Source organism: Varroa jacobsoni, unplaced genomic scaffold, assembly GCF_002532875.2.
Source record: "Varroa jacobsoni isolate VJ856 unplaced genomic scaffold, vjacob_1.0 scaffold_1116, whole genome shotgun sequence".
NCBI lineage: Eukaryota > Metazoa > Arthropoda > Arachnida > Mesostigmata > Varroidae > Varroa > Varroa jacobsoni.
In genome coordinates this window covers 121,358-138,636 of record NW_019214018.1, presented here as the reverse complement: position 1 = coordinate 138,636, position 17,279 = coordinate 121,358, and the positions used below count along the sequence as shown (strand labels likewise).

The 17,279-nt window shown below is 37.5% G+C and overlaps 2 protein-coding genes across 5 annotated transcripts; one reads left to right on the top strand and one right to left on the bottom strand.

Annotated features, from left to right (window-relative positions):
• The first annotated feature begins 679 nt into the window (after nucleotides 1–679).
• On the top strand, nucleotides 680–4,440 carry LOC111266784 (ninjurin-2). Of its 4 annotated transcripts, XM_022844553.2 has the most exons (6): nucleotides 680–826; nucleotides 1,104–1,186; nucleotides 2,033–2,257; nucleotides 2,482–2,631; nucleotides 3,184–3,308; nucleotides 4,170–4,201. In XM_022844553.2, the coding sequence occupies exons 1-5, from the start codon at nucleotides 796–798 to the stop codon at nucleotides 3,259–3,261; spliced, it is 567 nt and encodes a 188-aa protein (XP_022700288.1). In that variant the 5' UTR covers nucleotides 680–795; the 3' UTR covers nucleotides 3,262–3,308; nucleotides 4,170–4,201. The 4 variants fall into 4 exon arrangements, with proteins under 4 accessions (XP_022700288.1, XP_022700283.1, XP_022700289.1 ...); XM_022844548.2 differs by lacking the exon at nucleotides 3,184–3,308 and having other exon boundaries at nucleotides 4,170–4,440; XM_022844552.2 differs by lacking the exon at nucleotides 3,184–3,308 and having other exon boundaries at nucleotides 711–826; nucleotides 1,110–1,186; nucleotides 4,170–4,440.
• Nucleotides 4,441–5,167: 727 nt separating this feature from the next.
• fliI (FLII actin remodeling protein) lies at nucleotides 5,168–15,998 on the bottom strand. The gene is made up of 16 exons (XM_022844547.2): nucleotides 15,895–15,998; nucleotides 13,995–14,105; nucleotides 13,659–13,805; nucleotides 12,984–13,146; nucleotides 12,634–12,825; nucleotides 12,094–12,213; nucleotides 11,951–12,009; nucleotides 11,647–11,804; nucleotides 10,644–10,882; nucleotides 9,744–9,903; nucleotides 9,105–9,351; nucleotides 8,503–8,688; nucleotides 7,688–8,295; nucleotides 6,451–7,405; nucleotides 6,095–6,301; nucleotides 5,168–5,897 (listed from the first exon to the last, which is right to left on the bottom strand). The coding sequence occupies exons 1-16, from the start codon at nucleotides 15,955–15,957 to the stop codon at nucleotides 5,754–5,756; spliced, it is 3,759 nt and encodes a 1,252-aa protein (XP_022700282.1). The 5' UTR covers nucleotides 15,958–15,998; the 3' UTR covers nucleotides 5,168–5,753.
• Between the last annotated feature and the right edge of the window lie 1,281 nt (nucleotides 15,999–17,279).

The following is a 17,279-nucleotide window of genomic DNA, read 5'->3' as shown; positions in this document are numbered from 1 at the left end:
TTGCAGCCGTTTAAGAATTAAGTTGCTTTACCTGCTACTGGCTTTAGTAGGGCACATTTATGACCAGGTATCCCCGTTCTGCTAATTCGTACTTACAAAGCTAATGGCCCTCTGCAACCGCACTTCTCCACCTTCGTTCTCTGAAACTGCTTAGATTTTCAAAATCGATTTCCTCCACGATCTAGCCCATGTATCTACTATATTCGGAAGGTGGCTATTGCCACACGTTGCTGTGGCTCCTCTTCCCTGAGGTACTCAGGAACCCATACGTTGCCTAAACTTTATCAATTAGATCTTTATGTAAAATCAACAGACTCAACGTACTTACCGGGACATCTGATATTAATAACTACACCTTGTTTGGAACTCCTAAAAATAATGTTCGAACTTGCCGTTTTTCATTTTGTGTCCGTACTAAAATCGTAAATAACTAGGCTAAATTTCCTTCCAGCCTTGTCGTCCATATTTGCAATCAAAACACTTTAAAAGGAACATGTTGCCATGAAACGATTGAATATTTATCGGAATAAATAAATAAACGCCTTTAATGAATTAATAATGGGTTTAAATAAAAGCATTATGACATTATCAACAAAATAACATATTTCATCACCTGCCGCTTTCACTCTTTCACGATACGATAAGCAAGGATTATAGAGTAAGCGACCAATGAGGTTGCAAAACAGGAAATACTACGTAATCAACAACTGGGGTCTAAACAGACAACCAGCAATTAATAATACTTAGTGTTCGGCAAGAGAGTACGGCATCAAGACAAATGTATAATGTGTAAAAATGTCTGTCGCAACGTATTCAAAACCTACTGGTAGGTGCCACACGTCGACCCATTTGCTAGGTATCAGTTCTTGTTGTACCTTACGGAGCTCAAATAATTTTTCTTTAAGATACTTTACAACATCTCAATGACCATGGTAATAATGACGACATAAGCGATAACATGGATCTTGCTTGTTAATTCGATATTAAAGAGTACATTATTTGGTTGTCTTTATCGAGATGCTGGAATAGAATTTCATTGATTCTATTCTGATCTTAAGCCATACATCTACGTATAAACACATATTAATTGGTTAAAGAAATAGTTACAGAACAGGAATTTGCTTCCATTGGAGTGGCTCCTAATATGGGTCTAACGAGCGATGCTGAGGATGACGTTTTGCATGAGGTAATCTATCGTGTCTCTAACAAAAGACAGTTCTAATATGTCAGTATAGTTATTCTGATATAACCATAGAATTGTAAAACACTGAATTTCAACAATGTTGTCAAATATTTAAAAAAAAAACAAAGCTAGGTTAATCTCTCAAGAATATTATTTATCCTATAATGTGCATAACAGGTTCCTATACGAGATACATACGTGAATTGCTGATTCTGATTGGATATGTTACTTTCACTCGGCGATATATATTCACTGCTGTGGGAAACTCTTCTATACCTGTGTTTTTGAAGCAGCTCACATCGTTAATGAAACGCTTGTTGCACTTCGAGGAATATGTCTATTAATGAGACTACGTCTGAGAAAAATGCTGTGTTGTGAACTAGCATCAGTAACTGTTGTTGAATTGCTATGGCGTTGCTATGTTTGTTACCATGCGGATACACTTCGAATAGTGCCAACAATATTGGTTTTCCCATAGGTTATAAAGTTTGATGATAGAGTGAGGTTTCTAAAGGTCAGGAACGTACGATGACAGCGCATATCACGTTTTTGGAATAAGCTAGAACTCAGTATTGTCAATGCATCTTTTAGAACTGACTCCAAGGGCTTCAGTAAATGACTTCCGTCGTTTGGGTTGTGAAAGGGTTGATTACGTAAATTATTTCCTTAATGTTATGTTGTAACATTTTCAATTATATTTACGCGGTATGTATAAGAGCAAAATTTTGCTACAGTATAGCTAAACGTCGTTAATTCACATTCTCTTAGTATTATAATTAGGTTGATTTTTGTGGGGTGCTATAATCTGAATTCTGGTGAGCTCTAGAAGTGTCGTTTATTTGATTACAGCACCTTCAAAAAAAAAATTACCCCCGGTGGGGAGCCACCCAAGAAGAACTTAATAAGATATCTTTTGCATCCAGACGAATGATGATTGCCGGTGGATTTCTTGACATCGCGCTTTTCACTACCAACTGTGAACAGCTTAAATTTGCAATAGAGAGCGAATATCTAATCACCGACACCAGATTCAAGTTCGTTATTGTGATGCTAGCAGTTTCTCTAACATTACAAGTGAGTCTTTTCTATTGTTTAAGTGTACGTATTTTGTCATACTGCATGAATGCAAAGAATAAGATTAATAACTGGCTTCAACAGCAGTTTGAAAATAATAATAAAGTAATAATTAGCGAAAAAAAATTGAGTGCTTAAAAACTCAGTTGATTTTCCTTTTTTAATAAAAGAAGTTCCTTTTTATATATCTTACTTAGCGCTTCTTAAAAATTGTCTGCACACAGGCGGTAATGGCCCTCCTCTTTTTTATGATGGGCTTTTTCGATAACGGTCGTTATTCACAAAGGAGACAACGCTTTATCAATAACGTGATAATGCTACTCGTCGCGCTAGTCACTCTTGTGAACATTGTTATTTCGACATTTTCTAACAAGGTAATTCGACATTCAAAACTAATTAAGGAGTTTGCTGTTCGTGTCCGATTGTTTATACTTGGAACTCCATACTCCTTAAACGGGTTACAGTTGTGCGCGTTTAACGCGTCCACACTTATTTAGAGATCGATGATTGTAAGTAGTTGCCAAGCTTATTCTTCGTCGGTTGTTGTTTCGCTTTGTTTCCAAGCATTACGAACTTTAAAACTACGTGTAAGGGAAAAAAAGCAGAACTTTTTCTGTCACCGTTTTGTTGACGGCCAGTATTCAGTAGCGTAACTTACTCCGTCCTTTCTATTGTTTTCGATCAGCCACCGCTAGTCTTAGATAAGAAATCCTGAAAAGGCCGACGTATTTATAATAATGAATTAAACACAATTAAGGACACAAGTAAACGTAGACACCCGTAGAATTTCATATATTAAGCTGAAAAGAAAGTTCTCATGCTAAAAAAATTATTTTTAATATACTATTCAAAAGCGTTCTGCTTGTTGTATCAGCGTGCTATGACGCTATTTTGTTGTGTCATTTCAACTCGAAAAAATTCTTTAGACATGGATGTTCTGTACCATGCGTGTCGTCGAGGCCAAAATGCTGCTGAAACAGTCCGATACGTTTTACCTTGTCTGAGGTCACGACGCTATAACTAAAGGAACTGCTCAAGAGTAGTTTTCCAGGTATGGTGTATATACGTCAACATGAACCAGAGATCGGAGTGGGGGTCTTGAAAGAGAAGCTAAGACTTAGCGTCCAGCCACATTTTTCGTCCAAAAAGAGTTAGGATACCAGAGGCTTGATTCATTGGAAATTATTTCCTACGAACCAGACAATTGATTGGCATTTTTATTTGACACAGTTGCGCCGAGTTATTTAAACCATTCAAGAGACGGGACCTACGAAACGAGATTAGGTTATCCTGCTTTATAAAAACGCGAGACCACGCATGCAAGCATCCTCCAAGCTGCCCGCTTAGACTTCAATTAGGCAGTTTTGTTGCACCCGATACACTCTCCAAGCCTTGCGTCTAAGGATTTTTACCTTCCTGTTTGGCAGTCATTTCCGTCGTCTTACCAACTCAAAACGTGGTTACAAAACTTCTTCAAAACAAAACCTACTTTCTAGCGAGACCCCATATATCATTTGGTAGGAAGATAAGAGAACGTTGTGAACAACAGCAGCGCATGTATATATAGTTAACTTACTGTGACAAGAACAAAAAATCTGGCATCTTCTATTCACTAAAAAAGTGCAGAAATGTTATCTCCGAATTACTATTTTCTAATGCATCGGCCCTGCTAGACCACTAAGGTAATATTGAAAATACTGGACCATGTTCGATAATAGGTCATTCGACAAGTAAAGTAATTAAACTCTTTATGTATATAAAATTAGTAATTACGTGAAAGTGTATGTGCTGTAGATATAGAAATTTCTATATATATATATATATACGCTAACCAATTATCTCCTGAGCAATCAAAGCCAATGGAACAAAGCATGCCTTTTAGATGGATCTTACAATTATAAAATTATTTCAGGGTGAAATCGCTAATCTTTTGATGAAGATCAAGGATGAAATTCGTGTCCACAATGACGGCATGGTAGAAAACGTCACCAAAAAGTACCTTGCTTATAATCTGTTCCACTCATAAATTCGTTTTTTCGTTATTAATTAAGATGTCGCAGTATCAAGTGTCAAGTTTATCTAAGATTATCCTCATGAAAATACAATGACGGATGTTGAAATAAAAGCTACGGTTACACGAAATAAAAGCTAAAAGTTTGCGGGTTCAAAAATGCATAAAGAAATATCTATATTGTTTTGCATTCATGTTGTGAGTAGAAGGCAGTAAATGCAATGAATAAATACCGTTTAGAAATCGTGTTAGGCATGTTTTAACGCGTCAGCTTTAAGTAGGAGTAAATGTTTCATAAAATAAGTAAAAAAAGCGGTAAACCTACAAAAATGAAAAGATATCAACCTTTTGACCACCTATAAAAAACAAGTAAAAGCTTAACTCTCCAGCTAGAATTTTAAGCGTTCAAATTATCGATTTTAAACAGTTTGAAAAAAAATTTTTGTATTTTTTTAAACTATTCAGATTTTCTTGTACCTTGTAGATTTAAATTGGAACTTTTAGTACTCAAAGCCGGTCTACTGCTTTTTCTATTTAGTTGTAAAACCACGTCGCGAATTTTGCATAATCAGCCCACTATATGCTAATTAGGTAAACTGAATGATTCTAGTAGAATAAGTCATCTGCTAATTGATCCATATCAAAGCAACAAACCATTCAATCTCTGCAAAAGGCTATCGCAAAAGCATCGCATAATTTAATAAAAATTATCAACTTACTAAGGAAATCGCATTAATTTATAAAAATTCCAGAGATGGATAAAATCTCAGTACAAAAGCAAAATATTCAAGAGGCAAGTAGACAAGTCTGTATGTGATGCAAAGCTTTCTATTTAACATGCTATTTGTAGTAAAATTTTTAACAGGCAGCTAAATTGGACTGAAACCATGTCAGAATAGTCGTATTAAAATACAGCTTGTTTTATTTTTATTACTTTTGACTCTTGTCGCGTTTTTCGTTCACATATTTTTGTTAGGTATTCAATTCTTTATTGTACAAATAAATAAAAGCTAGGTTATTTGTACATGCACATTCATTATATTTTCAGTTTTCGCACCCTTTCCATTACGCTGACCCGCGGAAAATGAATGATTTTGTTTCACTAAACGTTTTACATTATACCGTGCATCCCATAGGTAAGCAAGAAAAATAATAATAAAGTTGGTAATAAAGCTAAATGGCACGAAACTCAGCCAACGACACATTATTGCACTTCTGTCGCTGATTTTAGTTTCAAGTTCAACTCTCATTGCACAATATTGTAGAATGACATTCAAAACGTATTTTATTCCCGCTGGTGTATTTCTTCTGATTAATTTAATATCAGATTATAAGAGTTCATGTATAGATGGTGCTGAACGACGGTGGTGCTCAACGAACAAGCTATACCATTTAGTTGACTCTCCACTACTACAAAGAACAGGGTCCCTAAAAATATTCGCACACATGTTAGATTCAGCACAAGTGTTAAAAAAGTCCAAGCCCTCATCCACTCCAATCTGCAACCTGTTTGAATTTCCCCCATCCGTGGAAGCACTTCTTGAAGCGATGAGTTTCCTTTCCTTTCATAGTGAGTTTTAATTTTCGTGGCTGCTCGGGATTCTTGGCACGAATACTTTGTACATAGACCTGTAAGAGCCAATTCTGGTGTTAAATCTGTTACGAGCACTGCTAGATGCTGCACTCTGGGGTGGCGGCTGATCCATATCTGACCTCTCTTTAAGCATGCACATTTTGTGTCGAATTAAAAAAATTCATATATCATTGCTCAAACTTTTGGCCGAGTTTAACTACTATATATTTAATAAATATATTGTGAAATATACCTGGGCACTCTTTAAGGCCAGTTTGATCTCGACTTCGGAGCACTTGGATCCGACCCAAATAAAGACATTCTCTCCTTCGTCAAGTATCATGATATCATCATCAGCAAGGTCGTCCTGACAGAAGTCGATACATTTCTCACTAACTGCGAAATAACCCTTATCATTCGAACAGCGGAATAAACGTAGATGGTCCATATATTTTGCATCCTGAAAGTTATTAAAGTACGGACACTTACAACAATTTCATATCGGGTTTTCAGAACTCTTTTTTTTCATAAACGTATTGCAAATTGATATCTTGGGAATGATATATATTAATTACACAAATACTAAGTAGAAAGTGTTCAATTACTTACTCGGTCATATTCCTTTTTACCACCAAGAGCGACCCAGAAGAAGTTCTCTGGTTCTTCCCCTTCATTCAACGGTGTAATGCTGTATTTGTCAGCATCGCATAGCATCGTTGCAACTTCATTGGCTACATCCACATAATCAGCGTTCGCCGCTTCTCCAATCCATAGGTACAGGACTCCTGAATCTTCATTGTTGAATGGTACCTTTAAAATGTAGCAGAAGGCAGAGTTCAGGTTGGCAGAATCTGCCTCAATTTGAATCGTTCGTGTACAAACTGGCGATCCATTGGCCCGTATATGGTAGAGTTCGGTCCGTGGAATTTTCGGAGCACGTCTGCTTCCGGTATGAATGACAAATTTTTTCCGGAAATGAGCCAGGAAGCGATCGCTCTCCTGCTGTTGGTACGTTCGTTGTACCTCCAATTTATCCCCAAAAAGTTGTTCGAAACGTTGTTGCAGCGAAAATGTAAAAGTCAACCATCCCATGTTCGAGGCGTCCCGGCCTTGCCAGAAGTAGACAACACACTTGAAGTCTTCTTCGGGGTCTTCGTCTTCATTCCCTTCGACTTGACTGGTAGCGTCCGAGCCGGTGGCAGCATCATTATCCGACTCACTAGGCACCCAGTAACGGCACATGAACACATAGCAGTCCTGAGAATAGAAATGACCGATTTCGTCCTCAGGCAGCTTTACGAATTTCTTTCCTTCCAGAACGAAACTTTCCATCATATCGAGATCATCGTTGACGGCCAACATAAACTTATCCCCTTCCTCTGCGTTCAACGGTGTCTGACGCGGACTAAACAGAACGGCAAGGTCCACTTTTGTTTCTTGAGTTTTCATCCATTTTTCTAGGTCGGCTCCGGTTCGAGCTACCGATGTTGCAGTTCTTGTAAAATCAACAGCAATAACATCATCCCATCCGACAAACTTTGATTTGAACACCATTGGCTCGCTCCTGTAAATTGAGACATTTCAGTCACACATTGCTAGCTTAATTTGACTCGCTCTGACCGCAGCCGCTCATCTATTACAAGACAGTAATTAAAATTTAGCGCATATTCAATGTCTCTAAAAATGCTCTGCATGAACGATAAGGAAAACTCAGGAATACTAAGGTTATGCAAGGCGAAGTACTAAACGCGCGGAAGCATTTAGTTGCTATAATATAAAATGACTTTACTGTTGAAATAAACGCACAGAAACATTGTTGACAAGGTAATGTAAGCTGCGCACTTACCCTTCCAACGTTCGCACAAGGGTAACGAACTCTGGCCGTGGCATCATAGCCAGCAGCTCCTGTCCCAACTTCATGGCAGCCGATTTAACTAGTCGAGTTGATTTCTTCCCATACCAAACGTACATATCTGTGTGACAGTCTAAAATGTACACATTCCTTGTTTCTAGTAGCTCTTTAGTCAATTTTCCATTTTTAAGTTCTACTTGAGGCATTTCCAGATAGCCTAAGCCAAGGTATATTTGATAAAGACGGGGTTCCTGCGGTTTCCAGTTTTGAAGAAGTTGATTTTTTGGAATTACTATCCTTTTCTGTTCATCTTCCTCATCAACTCCAAGAGCCGCCCAAAATCCCGGAGTCTCTTTCCCTTGTACAAGCTCAAATATCTCAGCGCCATCTTTTCGCTCAATTTTGTTTATCTTCTCAGCAAGCAAGCGTCCTTTCTGGGTGACAGTACAACGAGAATTCCTGCCGCTCCACACGAAAATCTTCAAACCAGCATCCAACACGAATACGTAGCTTGCGTCGAGACTTGAGACTCCTGGTGCCACATTCTCAACGTGCACCATTACGTGAGTGGCCGATATTCTATATAGCCGTGTTGTGTATTCCTGTGATATAGATTGTAATAAATTCCATTAATGTATCACGTGATCGATTAATTCCTGTAAGACCTGGTTAGATACGTACACCAAACGAAGAACGATCGCGATAGTGAGTGACGAACCTAGTCAAGAAGTAACAAAGTATATCAAATCAAGTATTTTCATCAACTAAGTGTATTAACAATGGGATGATTGAAACTCGGTTATACTTACGATTTCTTCGACAGTGTAAAGACCGGACTGGGTTCTACCTCCTGGCATGTAGTCAATTCCGTCAGGAAAGAAGCCGAGAAATTCTTCTGATTCGTCTCCCTGTTCGTTGCGAACAGTTCGACAACGCGCTCCTAGGAAATTGCGCAAATTCACTGCGTGGATAGCCGAACAAGCTTTCTTGTCCAACTGCGCTCATAACATGGAATGTAACATATACACATAAACTCATGTATTGTCAATAACGATTGTCACAAATGTCGTGGTAGCCATCTGCCAAAAAAATACCCTGAATGCTGTAAATGCATATCGCCATTACTATACACGAAAGAAAGAAAACTTCATTGAATGAAGCTCTTAGCACCGAACAAAAAATGATTTTCTTCATTTTAATGTAACAAACAGATGTATGCTTTTCACTAATCTTATTCTGTATTTAAACCTATACTATTTTTTTTTAACTTAGTTTCATATTAAGTTCGCATTAAGTTAGATGCAACAGGACAGGTAGATGCAACGTCGATTGATTTAGTGCCATATATATTGTATAGCTGTATAAATAATAACATCTTAACATAGCTTCATAAGATAAGTTAGATACGTACAGTGCATCCATTACCGATCCAGTAATGAATTTTCCAGGCCAAATTGTGCGTTTCATCGAGGTAGGTATGCATAACGATGTAGCAATCGCCTTCGAAGAATTTTCCCACGAAAATATCATCAAGTTGTACTGGTAGAAGATTGTCGATTTCCCAAACAAACACACCAGGCATTTGGCCGATATCTTCTTCGAACAATTCACTATAGTCGATAGCTGGCTTTTCCAGAGCATCTTCCCAGCTTTTGGGTCTTTTTTTACATAGGGAACAATAATTATTATAGGAATTTCTAGTAAACAAGTATTAGTATCTGTGAACTAATAATAATAATTTATATTATACTAATGGTACAATAAATAGGTACCTTTGTCCGCTTATTGCAATCTAAAATCTCAATTCCCCGAATTTTGTGCATTTTGAAACACATCTCAGCAGCATGCATAGACACAAGCGCATTCTTGTCTTCACAATACATGCAAATAAAATACTGGCAGTTTTCGTGCAATTCCAGATACGTTAAATAATTTGATTTCCACGATGCGTTGCTAAAGATATTATTTTTAATATAATTTAATTCTTCACATCATTTGACTTCAGCATAATACACTTTCGAATTTAGATCGCCTATAGATAGTAGCTTACTTAAGAGACTCCGGAGTATCGGGCAAGTATCCATTGGCCTCTTTGCTTTTGGCAAGATCCTTCATACCCTTGAGAACCTTCGCTTGGTCATCTTTTTCATCATCGCCACAGCGACGTCGTCGGAGGCGTATCTTCCTTGCAATTGGATCTTTCGTTGCAGCTGCATGCATTGTTGATTCAAAATAAGTTGTCACACACATACAGACAGAAACACGATTTACGAAAGCACAAAAATGACTGCACTATCAGCAGCTACCTATTGATGACGACAATTAAATTCTTTGAGACATTGTATCAAATGAAGTTTTATGTAGTGCATATCCAAACCATATGACACGTCAAAGAGGCAGTACCTGTAACGAAGCCGAGCTGTTTTCTAAAACTTCAGTTCTTGTCTCCATCTTTCCCCCTAGGTACTTAGCAGTCGAGGAAAAACTGTAGACGATTAAGAGCTCAACCATTAATCACTAAATAAGGTTGCCTTCTTTAAAGGAAGGCAATTATTAAGACTTTAATGGACTAGGTAGATTAATTGTCTGTTACTTTGCATTGTAATTGCTTTGTATTTTGATTGTTGAAGGCGGTCCACTTTCTAGAGACCTCTTTACTACTTTCGACCTAAATATTGGGAATCTATAGATGGATATTTCAAACTACCACAATAATAAATGGTTTGTAAAGCGTGACTTAAAGAACATATTCCGTCAATGAGGTGTTGCTATTTTTGAATACCAAGTGTAGTACCAACACAATAAAAAAAAACTCTACATTTCTCATGGCCTCGAATTCATTTCTCGGTAAAGCTAGTTGCAGCTTAAAATTAAATTATATAGACGAATACATTTAGCATATACAAGCTACCAATACAAGCTGCACGTATATTTCTATGTTACACGTTACCTGGAGCGGGAAGTTGAGCTGGTATTTGCGCGCCTGCTAGCCTCATCTGCGTTTGCAATGAAAAATCGATGTTGTAGAACTCGGCCGAACCACTTTGAATCTGCTGAGGTCGAGGTGGAATTGTGAGATCGGGATTAGCCGAAAGATCGAGAACCTCGAGGTCTGTCAGTAAGTGGATCGCTTCCGGAACCGTAATCAAGCGGTTGTGCGATAGAACCAACTTCTTCAGCCGACCACATCTAATGAAAGTATTACTCATTAATAGAATACATGGAAAAAGCCCTGTTAAGGCCCAATGGGGTGGCATCATGTTGCGCCACGCAATACAAGGACCATCACTTACAGTAAATTATCGAAGTACATATAAGACCACTAAGGGAACTAGACTAACAAAGCTAACTGCGGACTAAGCTGGTACATTTAAATATATATACAATAGTATTCAGCATATATATACACATTACTTTCGGCACAGGTACGTTGAGTAAACAATAGAACAGATTAGCTCAGTTGGTCGTAGGTTATCATCGAGATTGGTCGCCGTTCGCAACAGGCTACAATAATAGACCCATTAATTGGAATTGTTTAGCTCTCACGCGATATGCCAGAAAAATTAACCTAACATTTCTTAAACTATTTGACCCAAAAGTCACCCAATTTCTTTCACTTATAATAACGTCTATGCTACGCAATTTCTATACTAGACGTGACTAGGTATACTACAATTTTTTAGTACAAAATGAACAGGAATGGTATTTTGGTAACAAACAAAATGGTAAAAAAAGCATATTCTTATTCGTCTGTGGGGTATGCTCCGTATTCAAGTTCTGCAGTAAAAGCCAACCATTCTTCCATAATACCTTTGACGCGGCAGTTTTTTCTCTTTCTTTTTTTTAATAACAGTTCAACTACATGCGGTGGCCTCAGACCAGTTTCCATCAGAAGTACAGAAGACACTGACAAAAACAACTACTAGCTGTTGATCGGTTATGTGTACTCGTACCTAACGACACCTTCCGGAATCATTTCAAGATTGTTGTTGGCTGCTTGGAACACCTCCAGATTGTGTAGCTTCCCGATGCCGGAAGGAATTCCATCAAAATCGATCATGTTATCGTTGATGTACAGACGCCGAAGCTGACTGCATTTGCACAGCGAATTCTGAAATTGTTAAAAGTGAAGAAAAAGAATGAACTAACATATTGTCAGCAGATTCTATATATGCAAAATATTGCTTCAGAAATCATCAATATTGGTAACGATGTTAAGAAAAGTAAGCCAAAAATAATGTGGAAACCCTAACTTACCGGAAGAGCTCGAAGCTTATTTCGAGACAAGTTGAGTGTTTCCAATGCTTTCCATGAATCTGCAAAGGTAGTCGTCAAATTAGAACGTAGAGAATTAAGCAAGCTACGTTCTACAAAATTAACATGTTAATCATTTAGCTCACCTCCAATTTCCTGCGAGAGCTCAACCAGGTTATTATCACTTAGATTGAGCCGACGGAGCGTCTTGAGAGCATATAGCATGTCAGGTACACGAGGGAGATTATTCGATGAAAAGTCGATGTCTGAAATCGATAAGCATATTAGCACCTCTATTTTAGACATCGAGGGCCTTCGGAATGATTTAAGGGTAATGTGTTTACTTACTAAACTCAGGGAAACACAGTCGTAAACGATGTGGACACAGTCCGTTTCAAGCTGCTGGAAGAGGTCATTAGCCAATTAAATTTTTTTGAACGTTTGTTATACTAAACATCGAGAAATATACGTTAAATTTTCTTTCCATAATATATTGGACATTTGACGCTGACTAAGCTCCCATTACCAGTGAGGTTACGCTTTGAACTGTACTTATATCGAAAGTATGGAAGTGGCACAAATTTTATTTTTCCCCATTCAGTTAGTAATTTAATTTTCTAACTTTCTGAATGCTTTTTAACTTTTATTAGTTGTGATAGAACAAATAATAAGATATCGTTTGTTACCTGACAATAAGCTCCCCATATCCAACGCTAACGGCGTATTCGTAAGAGTCCTCGCGGAATTCCTCACGTGTAATGTTCGTAGAGAGCACAACGCGTGCAATTGCTTAAGTTGATAGTGTCCCAGGCAAGGATTATCATTCAGTATTAGCGACTCGAGGAAAACAAGGCGTCTTATTTGAGGTGGCAACGTTTCTGTTAAAAAAAAAATTATCTTTAAATCTAAAAGATAATCTCGTTCCAAGTTCTTTATAAACAACTGTTTTTGTCATGTCTATCTTGCGGTATATTATGTTTGTGTCTATTAAGCAATTTGCTTTAGATTAGAGGAGTCTGTGCCTCTCAATGAGTACCTAATTGATTTCCGCTGAGGTCAAGGTAGACAAGGTCGACGAGGTTAATGAACAGATTTTGAGGGATTATTTCGATCCGGTTATACGAAAGATTGAGCACTGTTAAGCAGATCGCCTTTTCAAGATTTTCTGGAACTTCTCGCAGCTCATTATGACTTAAATCCTAAAAAAAACAATAGATTAAAAACATTATTACTCAAGGAAAATGGCGCAACTGTGTTGCTAGCGCGTTCTGTGCATACAATTTCTACAGCACTTATCTTTCTACTACTACGTACGTTAGTAACATGGAAAATTTGAAACTGATCTATCAAAGTTAGCGTTCCCAATTCACAGGACATTCTGAAGTCAGCACCTTCATGGAATTTACAGTCCTTAGCATAACTGAGTTTTTAGATCTCCGCACTCACGTTACGCATACATTTTTTCATACCCTACAAATTGTATCAATATATGTGAAATCAGGACAGCAAAACCTGAGAGTAATATAAGCAATTCAATTACTGCTTAATTTCTTATTTAAGCATCAAATATAATAAAATAGGCAAGATTTTAACAAACGCCTACAGAATATTTTGCATAGATACACAATATCTGAGACTACTTTTATAATTTTGTATAATATAATACAGTAATTATTTAACAACATCATGAATAGCAAAAAAATTGCTATACCAGGACTGAGAGTTCTTCGATGAGACCCAGGTCTGGAGGAACAGACGTAAGTTTATTAAACCGACAGTTAAGGTAGCGTAGATTTTTCATTGTGGGTATTGCTCCAAAGATTGTCGATAAGTTATTACGCTGTAGGTGGAGACTCTCCTGTAACACAAAAAGATAGTTTAGGAATTTAGTGCTTTTTGATGCAGAATAGCGTTGAGGATCGGATCTACCTATAATAACATCTAAAAAATGCTTTATTTATTGTTTATGCGCTGTGTCTCTCATTGCATATATACACTGTACACTCGTTAATATATTTTCATTCCGAGTCTCCGTATAACAACTCACCAACTTCTGCAGCCGCGACATTTCATCAGGAAATCCATCTAGATGTGTTCGATTTAGCCGAAGCCATCGGAGTCCCACCATCTCACCCACTCTACGTGGAAAATTATCCTCCTGAAGCAGAACAGTTTGACAATTTATATTATATGCACAACCTTATAACCATTGGGATTCCTTAAATAAGTACAAACAGATAAATATACCTATAATTGCACTAAAGCTATTCACGTTATAAAATACGCCGTATCTACAGGTAAGATTGATATACATACGAAAGGTGTACGCTTTATTTGTCAATAAAATTATGTTGTTAAAGAATTATCCGTTTAGGGGCAAATACAATTGTATTTCGAGACTATATAAATTCGCGAAACGATCCAGACAATAGCAAATCGCCAAACCTTGTGACACATTTACTTATTATTATATATTATTATATTTTATTTAAGTTCCAAATAGAATATTTTATACTCACTACAAAGCATACTCTAGTCTCCTATCTCCTAGAACTATAGACAACTATAGCCATTGACGGTCTTCCATATTGACTTAGAATATTTGCATTACGTTAACCTAATCTGTTATGGGCAGCCTATTAAATCTGGCTAGAACGCATATCTGTTCAAAGCTTTAAGTAGAAGCACGACATAGAAACAAAAGCTTTATTTGCGAATCAGTGTATTACTCACTTTTTAATAAGGCGTGCGTCAAGCCATCTAGCATGCCATTTTCTTAATTCGTTGTGCTAAATTTGGTGTGGACATACGCTGAGTAAAAATTATTGCTAGTCAACTGTTTCTGCTACAAAGCGGACAGTCCTGTTTCTTGTTCCAATCTACTATTAATTTATTATACTCTACGTCAAATAACATTGATCACCATCACTACCGCATCATACATGTAGGCTTGTTTGTGGCAATCAGACAATTTTTTTTATGTCAGGAAACGCTGATGCAAAAAAAGAACTTTTGTTCTGTATCGGAGCATTCTTATATTAAAACGGGCGTGGGTGTTCCGGCGACGTCCTGAGAGCCAAAACTGAGCACGTCGTTTTCGGCAGCCCTCGAAGTATTTCACGACTTGTAAATTCTGATTTAGATATGCATCAACACGGCCAGTTTATCCGCTAATTATTTCACGTAGTTTCTTTTACTGTCTGTAGAGCTGGTAAATACGGGAACACTATGTTTGCTAATCTGCAGGTAAATATAGCATTACTAACCACATGTTGTACCAAATATGCCGATTTTCGATACATACCATCTTTAAGAATCCACTATCGACTCAACTATCATACAAATTATTGGGAGCTCATTTAGAAAGAATAACTCCCTATTTGACATATCTGAGGGGCACCTAGCAGCTGATCGTAGTTGCCACATCACAGGGAACTTGTGCTGCCCAGCTTAGCGACCGATTGCAATTTAAACATACCGAAGCATAATATATTGTATATGACCGAAGACGCGTGATAATTATTTATTAATATATAAGCGAATTGATACGATTTTTTGTGTAACTATTCAGTCGTCTCCAAGCCTTGGACGCCCTGCACAGACCAATGATACATTTCTCCAACTATGTGTATACCAACCAATGTCGAAATTGAGCTATTTAAGTAATTCCTACCGTTAAACCTTTCCATACTTCTTTTACGTCAAGAAAATAGTCGCACTTAGAAAACTAACCAGAACATTCTCATCTCCCTTATTTTATATCAAAAAGACACAGCACACCACACCGGGGTGCTACAGTTATTAAAACCACTGAACGGGTGGGCAGGCTACGGCACCGGTTTGTGTTTCCATGCAGAGCCAGTGGTGAAATAGTGGCCAAACTTTACCAGGATATCTGGGGATGTTGCTGGAGTGTTGAGATTATCACAATTGTGTTGGAAACTTACTTGGAGGTCATTTCTAGCGAGATCTATGCCTCTGACGAACGGGAGCACCCCCGTGCGAGACATCGTTGACGAGTGACGTCCGCCGCGCTCCGAAAGAGCCTATCGAATGCTGCACGATTTTCGAAGTTCTGCCGCCGTCGACCTGTCCACCCAAGGAAAGAGATATTTGTCGAGATCGAGTAAGGAGAATTCGAGCTTCGAAACTAAGTTTCTTCAGGAATTTCATTTCTCTCACCTTGTTTTTGCCTGAGAGCAATTCAGAAACGTACTTGACTTGAGTATCATGACCCCTTGAAGCCATCCTGACAAGTCAAACAAGCCATTTTAAGAATAAAACTTTAGCCGAAGCTTAGAAGAGTTTGAGAGGCGAACAGCTATGTTGATCGGTTAACACCTGCGTTTTTATATCAAAAAGCGCGTGAGCTTTATCCCACAACATAGACAATGGACTACTTGGCATACGGTCAAAGCGAATATATTTTAGCTAATATAAGACAGAGAATCAATGATCGAGAATCAAGACGTATATATATAAACGCAGTTATGCTAGTGAAATAGCGTATAAGCGTCTAATCAATTATAGTCATGATTTGAATGCCGTATTCTAACTGATATATGAAAATATGGGAAAAAACCTATTTTCGATCTATTATTTTCTTGAATAATGTAGACGCACGAGTTTAGTGACTCACTAAAGACGCAGACGCTGTTAAACAATTATCAGAAGACGACGACATATTGTTGTTTTTAATGGGCAAACTTGACTGAGTGTTGCATTAACTTAAGAAACTCGGCTATTTTCACTCGTCGAAATAAAAGATATCTTGCAGTACCGTTACTCGTCATATCCGTGACGGAAATCGATGGATCTTCACGACTAAATTTATCTAGGAAAGGACATAATTTTACAACTGAATTTCAACCCAGATAATTTTCGAATTAGCACGGAGTGTATTGCTGCCAATTGTATCCAGCGAAAGTATTAAAAAAAAAAAGCAAAAGTAGTAAACCGCAACTTTAAACTCGCATCTTCCAATAAGGATACGCATTTTTTACTTAAAGCTATATGTACTCTAAGGACTATATTTTACAAATAAAAATATATACATATACATATATACGGTGTTTTTTATAGTTGTAGGGAGTTATTGTACTGCACAAGACAGAATTTCGACTATCAGAAGCTAAAGAAAACGGAAAGAAAATATTCAAAGTTTCGCGCTATATTAAGGGTACCTTCCAACGTTATTTAGGCATATTTGGCTAAAAGACAAAACAGAAGAGAAACAAGAAACTTATATTTCGAGTAAGCAATCATAACATACCTCGAATCTATGAACGAAAAATAAGCCTATCTAAATAAAAATAAAAGACAACGAGATTAA